The sequence below is a fragment of the Halichoerus grypus genome, chromosome 14, assembly GCF_964656455.1.
Source record: "Halichoerus grypus chromosome 14, mHalGry1.hap1.1, whole genome shotgun sequence".
NCBI classification, from domain to species: Eukaryota; Metazoa; Chordata; class Mammalia; order Carnivora; family Phocidae; genus Halichoerus; species Halichoerus grypus.
In genome coordinates, this window is record NC_135725.1 from 14,678,715 (window position 1) to 14,699,172 (window position 20,458).

Here is a 20,458-nt window from a genome sequence, read left to right on the forward strand (position 1 = left end):
GGAGGGGTTTCTTAGCTTGGTTCTTTAGCTTCGCTTTGAGTTGCAGGGGATATGGACCACCACTGACAGTAGCTTTTCAGGTCAAATAATGTTCCATTAAAATCAAGGTTGGTCTGAGGCACTTGAAGGAGTCTTAAATCTGGCCACAGTGCTGTTGTTTAGTTCTGGATGCTGCTGATGCCTTTGCTGAGGGTTGAGTCAAGAACAATCCAATTATCACAATAACTAGGCAGACAACTGTTTCATCGCCCCTGACTCAACTGCCAAGAGGATGCCATTGAGTAAAGAAAGCACCTAGTGAGAATGTGCAGATGATCATGCACAGGTGAATGTCACTGTCAGAGGTCAGCTCAAGAGGAGGGAAGGGGCTATTTCTGCAACACTCTCCGTTACGTGGCTTAGAAACCATAGCGCCTTTTTAGTTCTTTACTTGCAACCACAGGGATGTCTCCTCTGACAGATTTTTAGGTTTTATTTAATAGCCATTTATTACTATCCTTCCTGTACTTGAGAAGATGATCCATGACTACAGCCCTGCCTTTTCTCCTCCCCTGGTTATCAGAGCAAATGGATTTGTTGCTCATCTCCTTGACTAGGGACATTTCATTCTGCTGTTCTTATTTAACGTATGATCCTTCCTAAAGATTTGCTTATATTTTTGTTCTTTCAATAATTTTTCTGTTTCGTTTCATCATGTCTAGTGAGTTGATTATTATAAATCAGTATAATATTTTGTGTGGATTTTGCTTTGGCTCTGATGTTAAAGAATAAGCTGTGGGTCAGTTCTTGCTATTTGTCATTAGCTGTTCTTATACACACAGATCGGACTGTGCTCCAAGGCTAACCTTCTACCATTCAAATGCCTTCCTAGGGAATTCTTCCTTGACTGAAGAAGCTTGGTGGTGGCATTAATTACAAACAAAAGTCCAAGGCCGATTGTTAAATGCAAAACATCTTCTTAGAAGTGTCTGCCTTCACTCTTGCGGACTCTCAGTAGTGACACAAAGATCTTTGTCCTGTGCAGATCCAGTTACAGCCGATAACAGAAGCACGTGTCCAACCCGGAACAAAAGAACACTTATTTTCACATTCTGTGGCTGACGTTGAGTGATAACATTTTTGCATATCCTAAAAATTTTTATGCAGATGCTGTTTAAAGGCAAAAAGTGCTTTTACAATAATCTTCTTTGTGAATGGAATTTAAACTCTTGGCATGCGTTCCGTTTTCAATGTGCCTGTCAAGTTCTGAAAAATAACCTTTGATGGTCTGTGAGCAGAAACAAAACAGAGGTTGTTGCCTCTGTTGGCAGGAACGTTGTTTTGTCATCTTTACTTTCTCAGACTCAGGCTCATCCGACTTAAGTAAAAATATGATACAGTTACTATTTTATAAACAGGTGACGAGACTATGGTTTTAAAGAAATAGGCGACTCTCATTTTTACCTGGGCAAATTGCAGAGCTTTGTCTCTGGCTGAGACCTGTGATGAATGGATAGTAGATGACAAGCGGAAAAATCTGCCAATTAATATATTTTCACATATTATTAGACAATTACAATTATTTATTTATTTATTTTTTTTTTTAATTACAATTTTTTTAAAACCCTTTGATGCCTTTGCAAAAATAGAACAAAACTAAAAAGAAAAAAACAGTCTTGAGTCTGGGGTGAGGAAGACACAGACAAAATTGTTCTTTGTTTTGGGAAGAACTGCAAAATCACCTGTTCCCATATCGTCAAGGTAAATCCTATGTTGGAAAATTTAGGCTGTCTCCATATGTGACCTACAGAGATCACTGAAATAGGAAATATCAGTCTTGCGACATTTTCTGAAAGGCTCTTTGACACTGGTAACAGGTTAGAATAAAATATTCTCTATTTTAATAAGTTAATTTGGTTCTAATAACCACATTGTTTATGCATGTGGATATAGCTTTACTAACAATGCAATTTATCATGGAATGCAATGACCCAGCAAACCCCAAGTCTACTCACTGCAACACGGAATTTATTTTGGTAGCAGTTATATTCAATCGAGCTGACAGGCTTATAATTGATATGTTTGGCAAGTCTTCGAAGGCAATGAAGCAGAGAAGTCTTTGCACAACACTGTCTAGGATGCCGTGGCTGTATATCTTTAATAAACAATGCTGTTTTTGACAAGATCGCTGAAAAATGTTTGCATTAACCACACAGAAAACTTTATGATGAAAATAATAACAGTAAAATCCTGTTACTCACCACTATACCGTCATTTAAAGAATTGCTATATTTGTCCTTTCTTCAACAGTGCAAATTCAAGTGGAGGAAAAAGAAGATGACACAGAAGAAAGTTCAAGTAAGTGGGGAGGGACCCACATGGAATGAGTTTCCTGTAGAATAGCAGTGAATTCAGGGGACTTGTCCCCTTATCGTGTCGGATTATGCTACTGCATGTGAGTGCATGCGACCACGTGTGTGGAAAAATTTGATGCTCTCACGAAAGAGATCAAGTCCAGCAAATGGAATCTCTACTCTAGATTCCATTCATTGGTACACACACACATTCTACCCAATGTATAAGTTACTCATGATCAAGTAGATGGTAGTCCACAAAAATTTGCTTTTTAAAATTTCTCTACTATTTTCCCTGTTAAGGTCTTTGTCCTAAAAGCTCTTCTCTGTGGCTCAATCTATTATAATAGAACAGATTGGCCATTTTGACTGAATTGATCAGGTGGTTCAATTAAAATGAATAAGCACATTCTTTTGTACTGAATTCATGGGTATTGGTTATCTGTTGTTTTTACTTTGTGTAGGTTTAGCTTAAAAGTTTGGAGTGTGATCCCTTGTATACAGACCACTCATGGACTGGAGCATGGGAAAGATCATTATATGAGCAAAAGCTCTGAATTTACTAAAACTGAAAGAAAGAGCAGTATCTCAAGAAGAGTTCAATTCGAGGATATGTCAACACCATCAGTGTAATAACCTGAGCACAATATGGCAGCCAGGGAATGTTCATGATGCCGAGTGTTTTCAGTCATTTGATGCGTTTTACATGCAAACGGCTCAGAGTCTCACACAGACTGCGTGTCATGGCTTGAGTACTGGAGGGGAGGAAAAATAATTTTCCCTCTAGCCCTTCTGAGTTGTTAGCTGAGACCTCTGTAATTTAAGATAGTTTAACAAGAGAAAAAACAAACAGAAGTTTATTAATATGTATAGCTCATGTATACACGAGAGATTCTCAGGAAAAATAAGTAACTTTATGAGGTGGCTTAGAATTTAGACTTAAATACCATCTTAATAAGGAAAAAAGGGGGGGTGTGTAGGCCTTTTTAGGAGAGACCAAATAATTTTTAGGAAAGGTGAGTGGGCCCTTTGAAGACTAGATTGGAGGCATGATTGTGACAAAGTTTGTCTGGGTGTGGTATTGACTTCTAGGGTCTTCCCTTGTGATGAGTCAGTCTTCCCTAAGGGTGAAATTGAAATTCGTGGTGAGGGGATTTAGGACAATTCAGTTCCTCTTGGAGGATCTGTGTTTGGGTGGAGGAGGGGAGTTCAGGAAAAACCTTTCAAGTTTTCGCTGTTTTTCAAGTACCTACAGCTCGATATAATCAACATACCAAAGTGGCACAGTTTGGGGTGGTATGTCCTGAGCTCCTGCAGTCATATTTTGAGGTGGCATATTCTGCTACCCTTCCATACTGAACGGAGACCATTTCAAACAGTAAAACTTTATGCAACCCTGCATTTAGCCGGCAACTGCAAAATAATGATTATTTGTTTTAGAATTTGAATATTTGGAAACTAGTGAAGGCACTAAGAACAGCCTTTTTGTTGCCAAGTGGTAAAAGAGAAATCTGATATAATGTTTTTCATCGACGGTCAAACTGCAAGTTTAATAGTTTAGTCTTAATACAAAATATCCTAAAATGCATAGTACTAAGTGGCTGTTTGAGTTCTTGAGTTATTTGTGGGAAAATTGTTTCTCAATCCTTATCAAGGGCTTGTCCTTTCCATAAATGGTGACTGATGTGACTAAAAAAGACTGGGCAAATTTTCAGAATGTCAGAATGGGGTTCACATAACATACAACATTTGCCACATATTTAACAAGCGGAACATCATTCTTGGTTTTGATGACAGTGTATAGTTATCAAAACCTAGTTTGAAAGTTATCCTTCTGTTTTTCTCTGCTAGCCAAACTTTAGTACTATAGGTAATATTAAATCTCAGATTTGAAATATCAATAAAAAATGATTCAGTAAGTAATGTTAAAAGATAATTAGGGGTGCCTGGGTGGCTCAGTTGGTTAAGACTCAGACTCTTGATTTTGGCTCAGGTCATGATCTCAGGGTCATGGGGGGTGGGGCTCTGTGCTGGGGGTGGAGCCTGCTTAAGATTCTCTCTCTCACTCTGCTCCTCCCCCCAATAAAAGTAAAAAACAAAAAATAAAAAAAGATAAAAAATAAATAAAATCATGACACACACACACGTAAGAATGAACGTATTTAATGAACAAACGAGGACTCTCTAGGTGTTGCAACCAGTTCAAAGGAAAATCCAAAGAACAGATACATTTATAGATCAGGGATATTGGAATGATTGTGCAGATGGAGGCATGACTGTTTTGTGGGAGTTTTTTTTTTTTCTGGTGAGGGAAGATTGTCTCTCCACTGGACTGTGTTCATGTACAAGTCTACAGACAAGGATTATTTTGCATTGCTATCTAGTGATCTATAACCTTCAAAATTACAAAATAGCTCCCATGGAATCAGAATCAGATAACACAAAAGGGTACACTGTAGACAATTCATAGTTTTCCATTAAAGTACAGTTTGTCCCTATAGTAGCTTCTGTTTAAGAGGAGAGTGATAACTATGAGTTGATTTTTTAGTAGTAGATTATTCTAAAGATCAGAAGAAGCACATAAATGAAAGTGAAGTAAGATTGTATGTTCTAAACTGAAGGAAGGAACTGGATTCTTTCTCTACTCTATCTGGAAGATTCCAGTGAAGTTATGAACAGATGAGGCATTGATGAATAAAATAAAATGTCATTTCTCTCAGTTTTACGTTAAATTTATATGTTATCTATTTCTATTCATAAAGATACTATGATCAAGCAAGTATTTATGTAAATAAATATATTTAGTATCAATTTCATTTAGGAAAGGGGAAAATATTTAGGAAAAGAAGAACAATCTTGGAATCAAGAATAAAGATAATTAGAATTAGGAGAAATCTCAAGGGCTGAGTTAGTTTCTTCAAAATTATTCTAGTTTGTTGCATTTTCTTGTCCTTCCTGTCCTTTGTTCTAACAGAGAAGTAGTAGTAAACATATAGTAGCTAATCACTTAATCCTTATGTGTTAGATCAGTAACCTCTAAACTTGGTCTTAGAGGGCATGGTATGATATTAAACTCTAAGTCATCTAGCAACCCATATAAATGAAGACTGGATTTCTAAGGATTATTAAAATTTGGGGATCCACATTCACATATTTGAGTAGATGAACCACAAAAGAAATGAGATTCTAGATAAGTGTATTTGAATGGCAGGCTATGGAATATATATATGGCATGGTGCATCTTACCATGATGTGGAGACTTGCTGGATTGTGATCTCATGTGTGACAACGGTCATTAAGACACTAAGCATACATTTGGCAGTGGGAGAGAGAACTTTCTGATATTGCTCATCGAAGCATTCACTGTTGTGTTTAGGTGAAGAGGAAGAGGAGGAGGAAGATAAACTACCTCGAAGGGAGAGCTTGAGACCAAAGAGGAAACGGACCAGAGATGTTATCAATGAGGATGATCCGGAACCTGAACCAGAGGATGAAGAAACAAGGAAGGCCAGAGAGAAGGAGAGAAGGAGGAGGCTGAAAAGAGGAGCGTAAGTGAGCTCTAATCTATAACTGAAACTGTGACTCGTTCAAAAGTGCCTAACTCTGAGAGAAGACCACTCCCTTTAGGCACTCTGTGGCCTTAAAACTGGTAATTAAAAACAACTTTTAAAAAGACGACAGGTTTAATCCAATGCTGCCATTTTATTCCACCTAGTTAAATGTATTTTAAAATTTAAATACAATTAAATGAATATATGTATTAAGAATGGGCTAAGACAGATTTCCTTATGAGAGATCTAAACGGTCATAGGTTATTAATATATTAGAGTTCATTTAAATATTTTGAAGTTATTCCATTAATGATGTGCATTGGAAAATTCCTAAAAAATGAGCCCAAATCACTTTACCTTATAGAGCAGGGTTTGGCAAAATATGGCTAATTCCAGCCCAAGAGCTAAGAGTCATTCTTAACAGTTTTAAAGGGTTGTTGATTCAAAAAAACAAAACAAAGCAGGGGCGCCTGGGTGGCTCGGTCGGTTGGGCATCTGCCTTCAACTCAGGTCGTGATCCCGGGGTCCTGGGATCGAGCCCCGCATCGGGCTCCCTGCTCAGCGGGAGGCCTGCTTCTCCCTCTCCCACTCCCGCTGCTTGTGTTCCCTCTCTCACTGTCTCTCTCTGTCAAATAAATAAATAAAATCTTAAAAAAAACCAACAACAACAAAAAACAAAAACCAACCAAACAAACAAAACCAAAGACAAATATGGGATAGAGCCATATGTGGCTCTCAAAGCCTAAAATATTAACTATCTGTTCTTTTACAGAAAAAAAAAAGTGTGCTGGCCCATATTATGGAGTACTGGGGTTGTCATTTCCTTTTTAACACAACCCTACATCTATCATTTCCACCAGACAAACATTTCACTGAGTGCTGACTTTGTATAAAATAATATATTAAATACCCTTTAGGAAAAAATCCAAGAAAATAATTTTCGAGTCTTGGCTTTCTGGAAATTTGCAGATGGCAGGCCAGTAAGGAAAGTGTGCGTGTGACACACATCAAATAATAGAAAATCTAGACCCCTGGGAAAGGTTTTACGAGAACAGCTTCTCTGTTGTTCCCAGGTAGTAGGGCTGTGGGGAACCACCATGGGATGAGGGAATCTCCTCCAAAACATGGCTAGGACTTTGGATGGAGAGGAACTTTCTAAGATGTCCTCCCCAAATGACACATTCTAGTGTTAACAACTAGCTTTTACTTTCCTTTTCATAAAAAATTGCAATTAAATACAATTGTATGAAAATTTTGGCAGGTAGAGAAGCTTAGCATTGATAGATGATGGTTCCTTTTAGAATATAGGAATAAAAAAAAAAAACAGGGGCGCCTGTTTCTTCATCATATTTTTGTTGATTTCAGTTTTTAAATCTCCCTCTGTCTCTTCCTTTCTCTCCTCCTCCCCAAACTCATTTCTTCCATCTTTGAATACCAAGACACCACCTTCTTTAAATTTTGCCTCTGTTATTTTTTTTTCTATTTCCTTTTTATGTCTTCTTATGCTTTTTTCTTTTAAAAAACAAACAAACAAAAAATCATCTCACACTTTTAAGTTCTATGTCTTATTGTTATCACTATTATGATGTAGTAATATTTCCTATTAACAACGCCTGTGCTTGCTGATGGCGCTGTTTCATCAATAGACGTGTGCATGATGTAGGCTGTGTTCCAGAATTTGCTTTTACTCTCCACTTGTGCCTCAGAGAGGTCCTTTTAAAAAGGTGAGTTGGATGAAAATTTCTGTGCTCTCTTGGTCTGCTTAAGGCTCTCATGTGAACTGCTCAACCCCTAGGTATAGGACCGTATGAATCAACTGAATCTCGGCCCCTATCGCCTGAGGGAATGTTGTCTCAGTGCCAGTCTCTATCCCTAGCGGGTACCACTCGCTTCCTCCTTCTGAGAATCCCCCAAGCACCCCTGTCACCTGTCCTCCCCACTTCTCCACACAGCCAAATTTGGCTAAAGTGAACTTTGTCTCCAAAGGTTTTTCAAATTATATAATCACTGCCATAATTTGGACAACTAATCTAAATCGTATCATAAATTATTTGTGATGATTGATGATTCATTTTCTACTATTCATTTTGAAGATAAGTATTTCTTTAAAGAAAATGTATCAGCAAATATATTTTGAAAAAAAAAAGTTGTAGGCAAATCAGGGCACATTTATTTAGATAAACCGATTTATGGTCTTTTTAAACTTAAACGTTCAAGTGACACACCTAAGGGAATTTCCCCCACACTGACAAAACATTTGAAGCCAACTAAAACCAAGGCTGTAATGCTAACTATCTTTGGAGACAGTTAAAAAACTCTGCCTCGTTAGAAATTTTGGAGGATTTCTAATAATATGACAGGCTTTTCCTGACCCAGTTTTAAGTGAATAAGAAATATGTTCATAGCAGTGAGCAATTCAGCACATTATGTCTTCCCCCCCCAACAACTGTTGTTTAAATAAATCAAACTTAAGATAGAAAGCCATTCTTGCACAGATTAGCCCTACATTTTCGAAGATGAAGCATATCTATGAGATATTCTTTTAACATGATTAGCACTTTCTTTGAGTGATTCCTGGAAAAGTGATTCCCTTATATGCTGGCGGAAGTAATATTTTAATTACCTGCCTATTTGAAGATAACTCAGGAAACAACTATACCTGGTAGCGCATTATCTGTCTGGAGCAATTAACAACAAAGACTTTAAAAATACACCCACCTGGGGTTATTTAGCGTAAGGATTTATTCTTATCTTTCCATACCATACTAATCTTGGAGTACGCTGTTCTATTTTAGTGGACTTTGAGCCCTGGATTTATAATGATAACCCTGTCATCCAGAAAGATTCTGTACATAAACATTTATTTAGTTAATATTTATCCAGCTCCACTGCTGTGGAAGCTAATTGGCTAATTCCTTTGGAAGACATGGGTATGAATATGCAATTGACTGTATTCTCTAGGAGTTCATAATAGAGTAAGGGAGAGGCCACTTAGACACAAATTATTGTGAAGTAAGACAGTATAAATGTGCCAAAGAAGAAGGACAAAGTTGTTTGGAGTCTTAGAGAAGACAAAACTATTTGTTATACGGGATGATAAATATATGGATAATCAGAAAAGGGGGTTATTGAAGAGATTTCATATGTTTTAAGGAATCATAGAATAGGTTAAACACATAAAGTACTGGATTTAAGATAGCAGGAAAGCATATAATTAGTGTTAGGAAGATCTCCATTAAATGGTTTCTAAAAATTGGCATGTGGAGAAATAAGCTGTGATTACATGGTAAATCCACATACCTAACAGATCATTTTTAAAAAATTTTTTATGACTCTGGATTAAATGAGATACTGTTATAGATATGTTTCTTAACAGGAATTCATTAATATAAAGCTTTAAGGTACTTACATGTAGATACAGTTGACCTTTGAACAGCATGGTTTTGAACTGCATGGGTCCACATACACATGGACTTTTTTCCTTTTTTTTAAAATTTAATTGCAGTATAGTTAACATACAGTGTTATATTAGTTTCAGGTGTACAATATAGCGATTGACCAATTCTGTACGTTACTCAGTGCCTTCATGATGAGTGTGCTCTTAATCCCCTTCACCTATTTCCCCCATCTCCCCACCCACCTCCCCTCTGGTGACCACCAGTTTGTTCTCTATTGTTAAGGGTCTGTTTTTGGTCTCTTTTTTTCTTTTTGGTTTCATTCATTTTGTTTCTTAAATCCACACAGGAATTAAATCATATGGTATTTTTCTTTCTCTGACTGGCTTATTTTACTTAGCATTATACTCTAGGTCCATCTATGTTGTTGCAAATGGCAAGATTTCATTCTTTTTTTTCTTGTTCAGTAATATTCCAGTGCACTACATCTTCTTTATCCATTCATCTATCCACGGATACTTAGGCTGCTTCCATAATTTGGCCATTTGTAAATGATGCTACAGTAAACATGGTGGTGCATATATCTTTTCAAATTGGTATTTTCATATTCTTTGGGTAAATACCCAGTAGTGAATTACTGGATCATACAGTAATTCTATTTTTAATTTTTTGAGGAACCTCCATACTGTTTTCCAGAGTGGCTCCACCAGCTTGCAGTCTCACCAGCAGTGCACAAGGGTTCCTTTTTCTCCATATCCTAGCCAACATTTGTTGTTTATGTTTTTGATTTTAGCCATTAAACAGGTGTGGAGTTATATCTCATCATAGTTTTGATTTGCATTTCCCTGATGATTAGTGATGTTGAGCATCTTTTCATGTGTCTGTTGGCCATCTGCATATCTTCTTTGGAGAAACGTCTCTTCATGTCTTCTGCCCATTTTTTAAAATTGGATTATTATTATTATTATTATTTTTGGTGTTGAGTTGTATAAGTTCTTTATATATTTTGAATACTAACCCTTTATCAGATTATGTCATCTGCAAATATCTTCTCCCATTCCGTAGGTTGTCTTTTAGTTTTGTTGATTGTTTCCTTTGCTGTGCAGAAGCTTTTTATTTTGATGCAGTCTCAGTAGTTTATTTTTGCTTTTGTTTCTTTTGCCTCAGGAGACATATCTAGAAAATGTTGCTACAGCTAATGTCAGGGAAATTACTGTCAGTTGCTCTCTTTTAGGATTTTTATGGTTTCAGCCCTCACATTTAGGTCCTTAATCCATTTTGAGCTTATTTTTGTATATGGTACTAGAAAGTCATCCAGTTTCATTCTTTTTCATGAAGCTCTCGAGTTTTCCCAACATCATTTGTTGAAGAGACTATCTTTTTCCCATTGCAGATTCTTGCCTTACATGGATTATTTTTAATAAATATAGTACAGTACTGTAAATGTATTTTCTCTTCCTTACGATTTTCTAACATATTCTTTTCTCTAGCTTACTTTATTGTAAGAATACAGTATGTAATACATATAACCTACAAAATATGTGTTAATTGACTCTTTATGTCACTGGTAAGACTTCAGGTCAACAGTAGGCTATTAATAGTTAAGTTTTGGGAGAGTGTAAAGTTATTTGTGAATTTTCGACTGCCCAGTGGTCAGCATACCCAAGCGCCTTGTTATTCTAGGGTCAGCTGTACTGTGAGTTTTTTTGGAAGGATGGGCAAGTTAAAGACTTAAAATATCAAGCAATTGGATTATCTTAAATCTTTTTGTTGCTCTTTTTTTTCTGATTGAATTCATTTTAGTAGTTTCTTTTTCTTTTTTTTTTTTTTAAGATTTTATTTATTTATTTGACAGAGAGAGACACAGCAAGAGAGGGAACACAAGCAGGGGGAGTGGGAGAGGGAGAAGCAGGCTTCCCACAGAGCAGGGAGCCCGATGCGGGACTCGATTCCAGGACCCCGGGATCACGACCTGAGTTGAAGGCAGACGCTTAACCGACTGAGCCACCCAGGCGCCCCCATTTGTAGTAGTTTCTTGACATATTTTCTTTTCCTTTTGATAGTTTCCATAACGATTTCAATGAAACACTTAACTATATAATCTAGACTTAGTCTATGTCTACATGGAAACAATTTTTTGAGTAATCTTAATAAAACAATCTTTTATTTCAACTGAAGTATAATTGACACACGATGTTTCACTAGTTTCAGGTGTACAACATAGTGATTTGACAAGCAAAACAATCATTTTTACTAAAATATATGTTTTCCTCTTATGACAGACCAACACACACATTATTATTCTGATTGGCAAATTAAGCAAACTGTGAACATAGATGTAGTAAAAATGTCCTCAAGTATTTTATGTCATAGTTGTACAGCGCTGTAAGATTTTATATACTAAACATCAAATAATTAAAAGGGAAACAACCTAATGGTAATCAGATTTGTATTTTAGAGTGTACTTCCATAGTTCCCTTACTGTGAATTGCTATTCTAAGCCAAATATCTGAATTGGTCAAAAAACAAACTGTCAACAGGAAGTGTTATTTTAGAAAATTAAGGTGAGTTTTTATTTCATGACATGCTTAAAAACTGGGTTGGTGGGAAAGAAAGGAGGAGGCAAAGTCATTTTGTGCGGTGGGCCATAAAACTATGGCTATGTCCTCCTGTTCCTCAGCTGGAACTTTCAAAGGCAGCCGTGCCATAGTCCTACTGTGTGGAGTCAGGAGGAGTAGAGTGAGCAGCAATGTTTCTGACTAAGGCTAAGTCAGATTACAATTTGTCAGTCAGAGTTTAGTTAGGAGAAAGAAACTTCAGCACTTAATTGAACAGAAAGTATTTACTCAGAGAACTGTTGAGTAGGTATAAATAATTGTAAACTAGGTTACTGGAAAGGTGACAAGAGAACACTTAACATATCATGGTGACAGCAAGTATGAGAAGAAGCTACCACTCCAGAGGCTGGAGGAATGGTGGAAAGGGGTTGAAATTTAAACTTAGAAGCATAGAGGAAGGATGCCAGGGGCTGAAGCCACGGAGGAGGGGGTGATGCTAAAGTGATTTGGTTTCTTTGGGGGTGGCAATGAAGCTGGTTCTGTGAGTGTTGGAAAAGTTGGCAAACTAGAAACACCTGCAGCTGTGGGAGAGCCCTTCAGTTAGTGGGGTGAAGAGGAATTACTAAGGAGGATCTGCCACCCCAGGAAGCCAAAGGAAAGCCTAAGTCCCTTCTTGGTATTTTCTGTTGGTGGCCTACCATTGAGCTGGCCAACAAAGCAGAAGGGTCCCCTATAGAGTCCCAGCTCCAGCATCACAATATTTACTATAGAGGGGTGAGTTTGAAGTTGAGTGACAATAACTTAATAAATAAAACAATCTATCACTAAAACAATTGATCATTACAATAGGGCATTTCATTCCTCGATTTAAAATCATGTTGTTCATGTTTAGATTTTTTTGTTTTGTTAATTCTAGACTATGTAGTATTTTTGCAGTCCTAGGAATATAGAAGGGAAAAGATACATCTCATTTGCTCAGTGAGAAACTAAATTCCTTTGAAGGTCTCTTCAAAGGATTCACTTCCACCAAATATACTTCAAGTTGAATTTTATCAACTGAAGTTTTGAATTTAATTAGCAGATTAAGTTACCTTTGAGAAATAGATTTTTTATTTTCCCCTAATTCAATTTTTCTCTTTCTCTTGAGACATGGCTAACAAATTTGTAAGGGCAATTCAAAGACATCTTCACCTCTAATGTCCTATCCTTATTGAAAAGTAACGTTTTTCAATGAAATGAAGAATTGGTGGGAAAGTGTACAAGGGAACAAAGAAGAGAGGAAAATATGTTGATAGATCTGGAACTAATCTTTCACAGATTTTTTTCGTCCTGAGACTTTGAGGCTGTGGACGTAAAACAGTTACAGGACTTCGGAATGTAAACACTATTGTTTAAAGTTATAATAATTCCAGAAATCCTGTATCAGCATTCACATAGATACAAGCTCTAATGCTTATAAATCTCAGCATCCACTATGTACAGCCGAGCTGATTCACACTGACCGAGTATCGGATAGCATTCTTCTTTAAGTTTGGAAATCAAGGAAACCTTAACTTTTTTTTTCCTCTTTAAAGGGAAGAAGAAGAAGAAATTGATGAAGAGGAAGTGGAAAGACTGAAGGCAGAGTTAGATGAGAAAAAACAAATGATTGCTACTGTCAAATGCAAGCCTTGGAAAATGGAGAAGAAAATTGAAGTTCTCAAGTATGGTGCCACTTTTTGTAATTAGACATACTTTCCCTGATTGCTGATCTCCTAAATCCTCTGAGTATTACCTGTATTTTATACATAGTGCTATCTATAGTATATCACATACATAAAATACTCATTATTATATATAATATTCATGGTCAAAGACACTCTACAGCATAATATATATGTTACATGTCATGTATGTGAACACATCATATGTATGTACATATATGCTTATATATTAACATCATTAGAGAGGCTGAACTAATGATTATATTTTTCAAAAAACTATGAGCAAACTCATTGTTCAGAGTCTTATAACCTCTGGTCACTTTTAGTCATTTGTTCCTTGAACTGAGACTTTGTTTAGTTTAATACGTTCATTCCTATCTCTCTGTAAGAGATAATATATTTGACTTTTACACGTTTGTGTGGCTTGCACATTCATGTTTCTCTGCAGGGTCCCAGCCTCAAATGATATAATCAGGTGACAGCTCTCTTTAAAGCACAGGGATGATATTAAGCCAACAGAACAGTACACAGGATTCCAATTAAGGATTATGCTAATAGCTATTCCATGGTGACATGTCAGTGACCCAATTTCAGTCTTCCGTTGGGTGTTGATGAGAGTACAAACACTCTCAGAGGCGCATGGATTTGCCAACTCCCTATATGAAAAGACAAATGATTCTCTCTTTCTGAGGGATGGGAGCAGATTCACTTCTGATCACTTCTGAGGATCACACTCTATTTCCTTGCCAAGGTTGTTGGGGAGGTGAGGCATGACTACGAGGGAATGTGTCTGTGATAACAAGCATGTTTATATCTTTCAGTTGTGCTACCAATTGCATTTTTCCGCAGAACCATTTGTGTAAATGGTCGTAAATTTCCAAAGCTATCTCTCCACCGGGATATTGAGTTAATAATGTTAAATATTATAGTGTAGTATCATTGTCTTTGGTGATGAAAAAAAGAACTGAAGTAGTTATGAGGATATTTCACTTCTAATCTTAGCTTTGCAAAAGAGTAGGTGTTATTTAAGGACATTGCTTAAGCTTCTGGGGCCTCAGTTACCTCATATCCAAAATAAAACAAGATATTCTAGGTCTATCCTGTGAAATGGGAACCTAGCCATCATTTATAATGGCATCATTTTGTTTTGCTGAATGAAGTTTTCCAAGTTCCAAACAATGGTCTTCCCAGCAAAGTTCTAGAACACCGCAGTTGTAGGCTGGGAACTCCATGTGCATTGGACACACCAGCCATGAATGAAGGCAAAGACAAGCAGGGTGCCTGGTTCCATGGAGCGAGTCATGTGTGTGCGTGTGCATATACACGTGTGTGGGTATGTGTGCATGTGTCTGTTAAAATAGTTTTCATTCAGTGAAGTGATAATGATGCCAAATTATAGGTTTAAAAATGTCCTTACTTGGCAAAATACAAGTTTGGCAACCACCTTATGTTGCTTCCGAAATATATTTTGAAAAATTACTGGCCATAAAATCCCCACAAACTGGAAACCACAGGTAACTGTGTGTAGAACATTGTCACATTGGAAAGCAGTGATACTGTGAAATTTCAAAGCATGGTGTGAAATTGAGTAAGAATGCCAAAGAGTGGATCTTCCCTTTCTACCTGCAGAAGGCATAGAAATACCCCCCACTCTCCCTTTTCTCTGTCTCCCATGTAGGGCCGTGGAGCAGGAATGGGCTTCTGATTTCAGTTTGAATCTCAGACCTTCCACTTAATAGCTGTGCAAATTTGAATGAATTGTGTAGCTCTCTGCCATTCAGGTTCCTTATGAAATTACGCTAATTTACAGGGTTATTGGCATCATAAAGTGAGATAATTTACATAAAACACTTAGCACGGCGCCAGAACATACCACATTGCTGGGAAGCACAAATTGTAATTATTATTTCCTCTCAGGACAGAGTCAATGATGCCTGGTCCCCTGCAGTGTGACAGGAGAGATGGAGAGAGTGTGAGACAGGCAGGGCTGAGTGGAAGCACACCTAGCCAGGGACAACCTTGGGAACCCTGGGGGATGGTGACACATTGGTAGCAGTCTAGATGGGCAACCAGTTTTGACATTCCAACAAAGAACAGAGCATCTTGATAATTTGGCAGAATCTGGGGCCAAACTACTTTCAGGTCTTCCAAATGTACCCAGGGTAATCCTTGGCAGATTCCAGGACCTGGAGCCTTGAGCTGAGTCCAGGAATGAACCCATTTTTGGAAGGGGGGAAGAGAGAGAGGGATTGGGATGGCAGTAAGAGAATACCAGGCCCTATTGCTAGGGCAGAGATTGAAAATGGGGAGTCTGCAGCTCAATCCAGGTCTTAGGTCTGAATGTTAGGTTTTTAATTGGCCCACATGATTTTTGTTTCTTTTTCTTTTATTATTTTTTCATTTTATATTCATATATATATAACATGAAATTTGCCATTTTAACCATTTGGGGGTATATTTTTTTATAACATTTTTTCTTTGTTGTCAAACATTGAAAAGTAGGAGATTTCACATTAAAAAAAAAATCCAGGGGCGTCTGGGTGGCTCAGTCGGTTAAGCGTCTGACTGTTGATCTCAGCTCAGGTCTTGATCTCAGGGTCGTGAGTTCAAGCCCCACATTGGGCTCCACGGTGGGCATGGAGCCTACATTAAAAAAAAAAAAAATCCAGACGTCCAGCTTCTGCTGGACAAATGGAGGATCTGGACCCTCATTCTTTCAGGGAAATAGCAGCTGGGACTTGGCATTCACTTTTCAGTGTGCACAGTTCTCAAGCAATCCACATCAGCTGCTCATGCTACTTGGTTAAACCTTGCATGCATTCCAGTCTGCTGCCTCCTACCCGTGCAGCAAGGGAGCAAGTTAGGCATGTTACCAAGACAGTGATTCAGAACGTCAGCTTCAAAGCCAGCTTGCAGAATGGAAGCTCAGATGCAGGGCCAGAGAAGAAACAACTATGGCTTCTCACCTGTCAGTAATGCTCACTATCTTGTGACGATTCTCCATGGCCAGAAGTGGGTCCTGCTTTGTAGCTTTGCAATTCTCTGCACAGCTGGTGCTGGTGGTCACGGTCAGCCTGATTCCCTTGATTTCAGCCTCTGTGATGAAATTGTTGGCACTATGGTGCCCGGGCTTGTCTCCCTTTATGGGTTTCTGAATGTTGTATTGAGCTTCTCCCTCATGGATTTCAATCACATTATTAGAGCAAGCAGTCAATATTTTATAGTAGAGGTAAAGGTTTCTCTGCCCCAACATGGAAGTCAGGGAGCTTTTCTCCTACCCTTTATCTCTTTCAGGGATGTCTAACTCTGAGAGAATCTTTCTGAGGATTATGTTATTCCCAGAATTTACCTCTAGTCATCAATCTTTGCTAAGTATATGGAATCCAAGGCTCAATATAACTAGAGCAGATACTTTGATCATAGGTTTGGATCTGCATCGAGGTTCCAAGGCTTTCCATCTGGCTCTGGCCTCTGAAAAACTGGTGAAACTTCTAAAACAGATTTAAGAGAGGGTCAGGCTTTCAAGATGTGTTTTAGAGTAAAGCATTGGGAATAGTAGCTTATTCTGAGGATGCTGTCGGGGCCGGGGTGGGGCGGTGCTCGGGGGTAGTTCCCACATTCTGAAAGAGGATCTACCACTAGCAATGTGAGCATCTTCAGAGCTGATGGCCAAGCGACAGTTAAAATAAGCAGTTAATAATAGGCACGAAGCCCTAAAAATGGGTTGTTAATCCCGAAGGACTCTCAAATACGGCTCAGGAATTGGAGCTTGGCATTTTCAAGGCCAGCAGTATTGGCTTTTTCTGACTGAGGAGAAGCTACATCCTTTCCACTGTCGCTGTGGAACTATGTTTTTCAGTGTGTTTTCCTGTGTGTTAATGCAGTTTTGTACATTCATGTGGCCTTAAACCTGTTGAATGATAATCTCCGGGCGGGAGGGCAGATGTGTCTGTCCCAGACTACAATATGCATATTTTTGTTTTCTGCTCTGAAAGTCCTTGATATACAGTCAGGATTGAGGGCCATGTCTTTTGATTCTGAGAAGCAGAAAAACCTCAGTAAGCAGAACGTCCTACTCCATAAACTGTTTATCGAATGGGTGAGGATATGTTGAGGGGTGGGACAGGGGAAGGGAAATACTGGTGTATTTTCCAACTATTTGAAAGTCAATTTCTATGTTTTATTAGTAACTAACCAAAAAAATATCCAACAGCGAGGATTTTAGGCATAATTTGTTTTTAAGTTGTTAATGGGTTTCACTCAAGTTGGTTGACCAGATAGATCATTCCTCCCTGTAATCGGTGGCTGCACTAACCTGGTAGCAACCACCACAGGTGATATAAAACACCTGGATGGAAAATAACTGGTCTACTTATTATTCATCCTGAAACCTCAAACCTGACTATACCAGAACATTCTACGGGGTAGATGTAAAGCCTGCCTGACTACACCTGAACGAGCAACCATTTTATTTTGTTGCAGTAGGGTAGGTTGGGGATTGAAAATTAAGAGACGTGGACTCGGGGCTAAGTTCTACCTCTAACATCACCTCTCTGAGCCTCATGGATTTATTTATACAATGAAGGGATTGGATTGTGGCTGGTGGTTTTCAGACTGCTTTCCTCAGAGTTCCAGTGGTTTGGTGAAATCCTTTCAGGGCAAGGGAGCAGAGGTTAATTAAGAGTGGTGCTCGGCTACACCACCAGCTTCGAGCAGAGACTTCACGGTTTCCTTCTTCTACACAATGTACTTGTGTATAAAGCACCTGTTTGAAGGGAAAAAAAATGCTTCTGTGCCTATTAATACAAGAAATAATTAAAAACCCTCACTTAACTGATTATTTAAAGAAGCTGATTTTGGGGAGGGAGCAGTTCTCACATTTCATGAGTTACAAAGCAGGGTATGGGAATACTCCAGTATACTTTTGCATGGAAATGGCTCTTGGGTAGAAGCCCTTTTGAATTTATTTATTTTGATAACAACCATGTTTACTTAGCTATACCGACTGCTTTAATTTCTTAGCTTTGTGGTCCCCTGACCCAGTGTTTCTGGGAGTTCTCCATTGGCTAACTTGGCCTGGTGATTTATTAATGGAACATTCAGTAAAGCCAAGAAAGTAATTCTTAGGATTTTAATCACCTTAAACATGTGCTTTTAATGGTCAGCTAGTCATTAAGGTAATATTCTTCCTTACTCAATCTTCCTTCACCCTCCAGTATTCTTTTTGTTTGTTTTGTTTTTGATTTTGTTGTATTTTTTTTGGTCAGGGGAACGAATATATTTCTAGGACAATAAGAATAGACCGGAGTTGATTTCCTTTGCCAGAGCCATCTGGGAAAACTAGCCCCCTGGCTCCCATCCATTCCTCTCAAGTTTCCTTGGAGCTTGAGATTTTTATAAGTAAGAATCATGATTTCTCCTTTGTTTCACAAAGGCCTTTCCTTTATGTGTCATTATGAAGGAATGAAGACTTCCACACAAGAGGACCTTTAATCATGTGTACACACCTACTAACACACGCTTTAACCATTTGGGATTCTTTTTCGTCAATAACTCAACCAAAGCAGCGGCTTTCAGTTCTTGTACTTTATAAGTACCTTATGTATATTGATTTTCTCGTCCAAAGAGTGGAGACTCTTGGAAATCAGTGCATCTGAATTTTGTTGATCAAGATGTAATGTTGACATCCAATTTTTCTTTTTTAAAAATTTAATTTAATTTTTTAATTTTAATTTTAATTTTAATTTTTTAGAGAGAAAGTGTGTGTGAGTGGGGGTGGGGAGGGACAGAGGGAGAAGGAAGGGGAGAATCTTAAGCAGGCTGCGTGGAGCCTGATGCAAGGCTCAATCTCACGACCCTGAGATCATGACCTGATCCGAAACCAAGAGTCTGACACTTAACTGACTGAGCCACCCAGGCACCCTGACATCCAATTTTTCTATTATTTAATAAATGCCTAGTAGGTATTAAGCATTATGCTGTGACCTTGGGCAATTTTCTTAACTTCTGCAACCTTGCTTTTTCTCACTTATAAATGGGGATAAAAGTAGTACCGCTTTGTAGAATTATTGAGAGGATTAAATCAGTTAAGATCTAAAGCACCTAGAATGATGCTGGCACATAGTAATCATTCACATGTTAGCTACTATTATTTTACTATCATAGTTTCATTTATCACTCTCAACCATCCTTCAAGATAGGTATTGTTACTTTGGTTTTGCATGTAAGAAAACCAACACTCTGAGAGGATAAGTAATTGTTTATGCTCAGACACCCATTAAGTGGTAGAACCATGATTTGAACTTGTGTAGAAAATTACTTTGATGAGATGGAGATCTTTAAGTCTACTACTGGGCAAGCTCTACCAGTGGTCATGGGACTGAAGGGTTTGTAGACCAAACTAACATGCTCAAATCACATGGTCTATTAAGTCAAGTTAAAGTATAGTGACAAGTGAGAGCAAATAGATGGGATAAATAAACACGGCAGGAAGGAATGGCAATAGAGTGGCATAGTAGGCCACAGGATCACATTTCCTGAATCCTGGATTTCACAATGTTCACATGCCCTGCCTCTCTTATTCTACTGATGGTGTGGTTCAGAGGACTGAGGTCCTGGGGCACCTGGATGGCTCAGTCAGTTAAGCGTCTGACTCTTGATTTTGGCTCAGGTCATGACCTCAGGGTTGTGAGATCTAGCCCCACATCAGGCTCGTGCTGAGTGTGGAGTCTGCTTAAGATTCTCTCTCTCTATCTCGCCCTCTCCCTCTGCCCCCTAATTCCCACTGCCTGAGCTTGCACGTGCACTCTTTCTCTCTTAAAAAAACAAAACAAAACAAAACAAAAAACCAAACAAACAAACAAAAAAGAGGACAGATGTCCCAAAGGATCCTATAGAATGAAGATGACAGGCCAATGA

The 20,458-nt window shown here is 38.2% G+C and overlaps 1 protein-coding gene across 1 annotated transcript in view; it reads left to right on the plus strand.

Moving 5' to 3' along the window:
- The first annotated feature begins 1,943 nt into the window (after positions 1-1,943).
- TMC1 (transmembrane channel like 1) overlaps positions 1,944-20,458 on the plus strand; it is a 110,560-nt gene continuing 92,045 nt past the window's right edge. Inside the window, exons 1-4 of the mRNA XM_078062192.1 lie at positions 1,944-2,064; positions 2,290-2,337; positions 5,710-5,881; positions 13,412-13,540. Of these exons, the coding sequence (XP_077918318.1) occupies positions 1,944-2,064; positions 2,290-2,337; positions 5,710-5,881; positions 13,412-13,540 (470 nt within the window). The remainder of the gene's footprint in view (positions 2,065-2,289; positions 2,338-5,709; positions 5,882-13,411; positions 13,541-20,458) is intronic.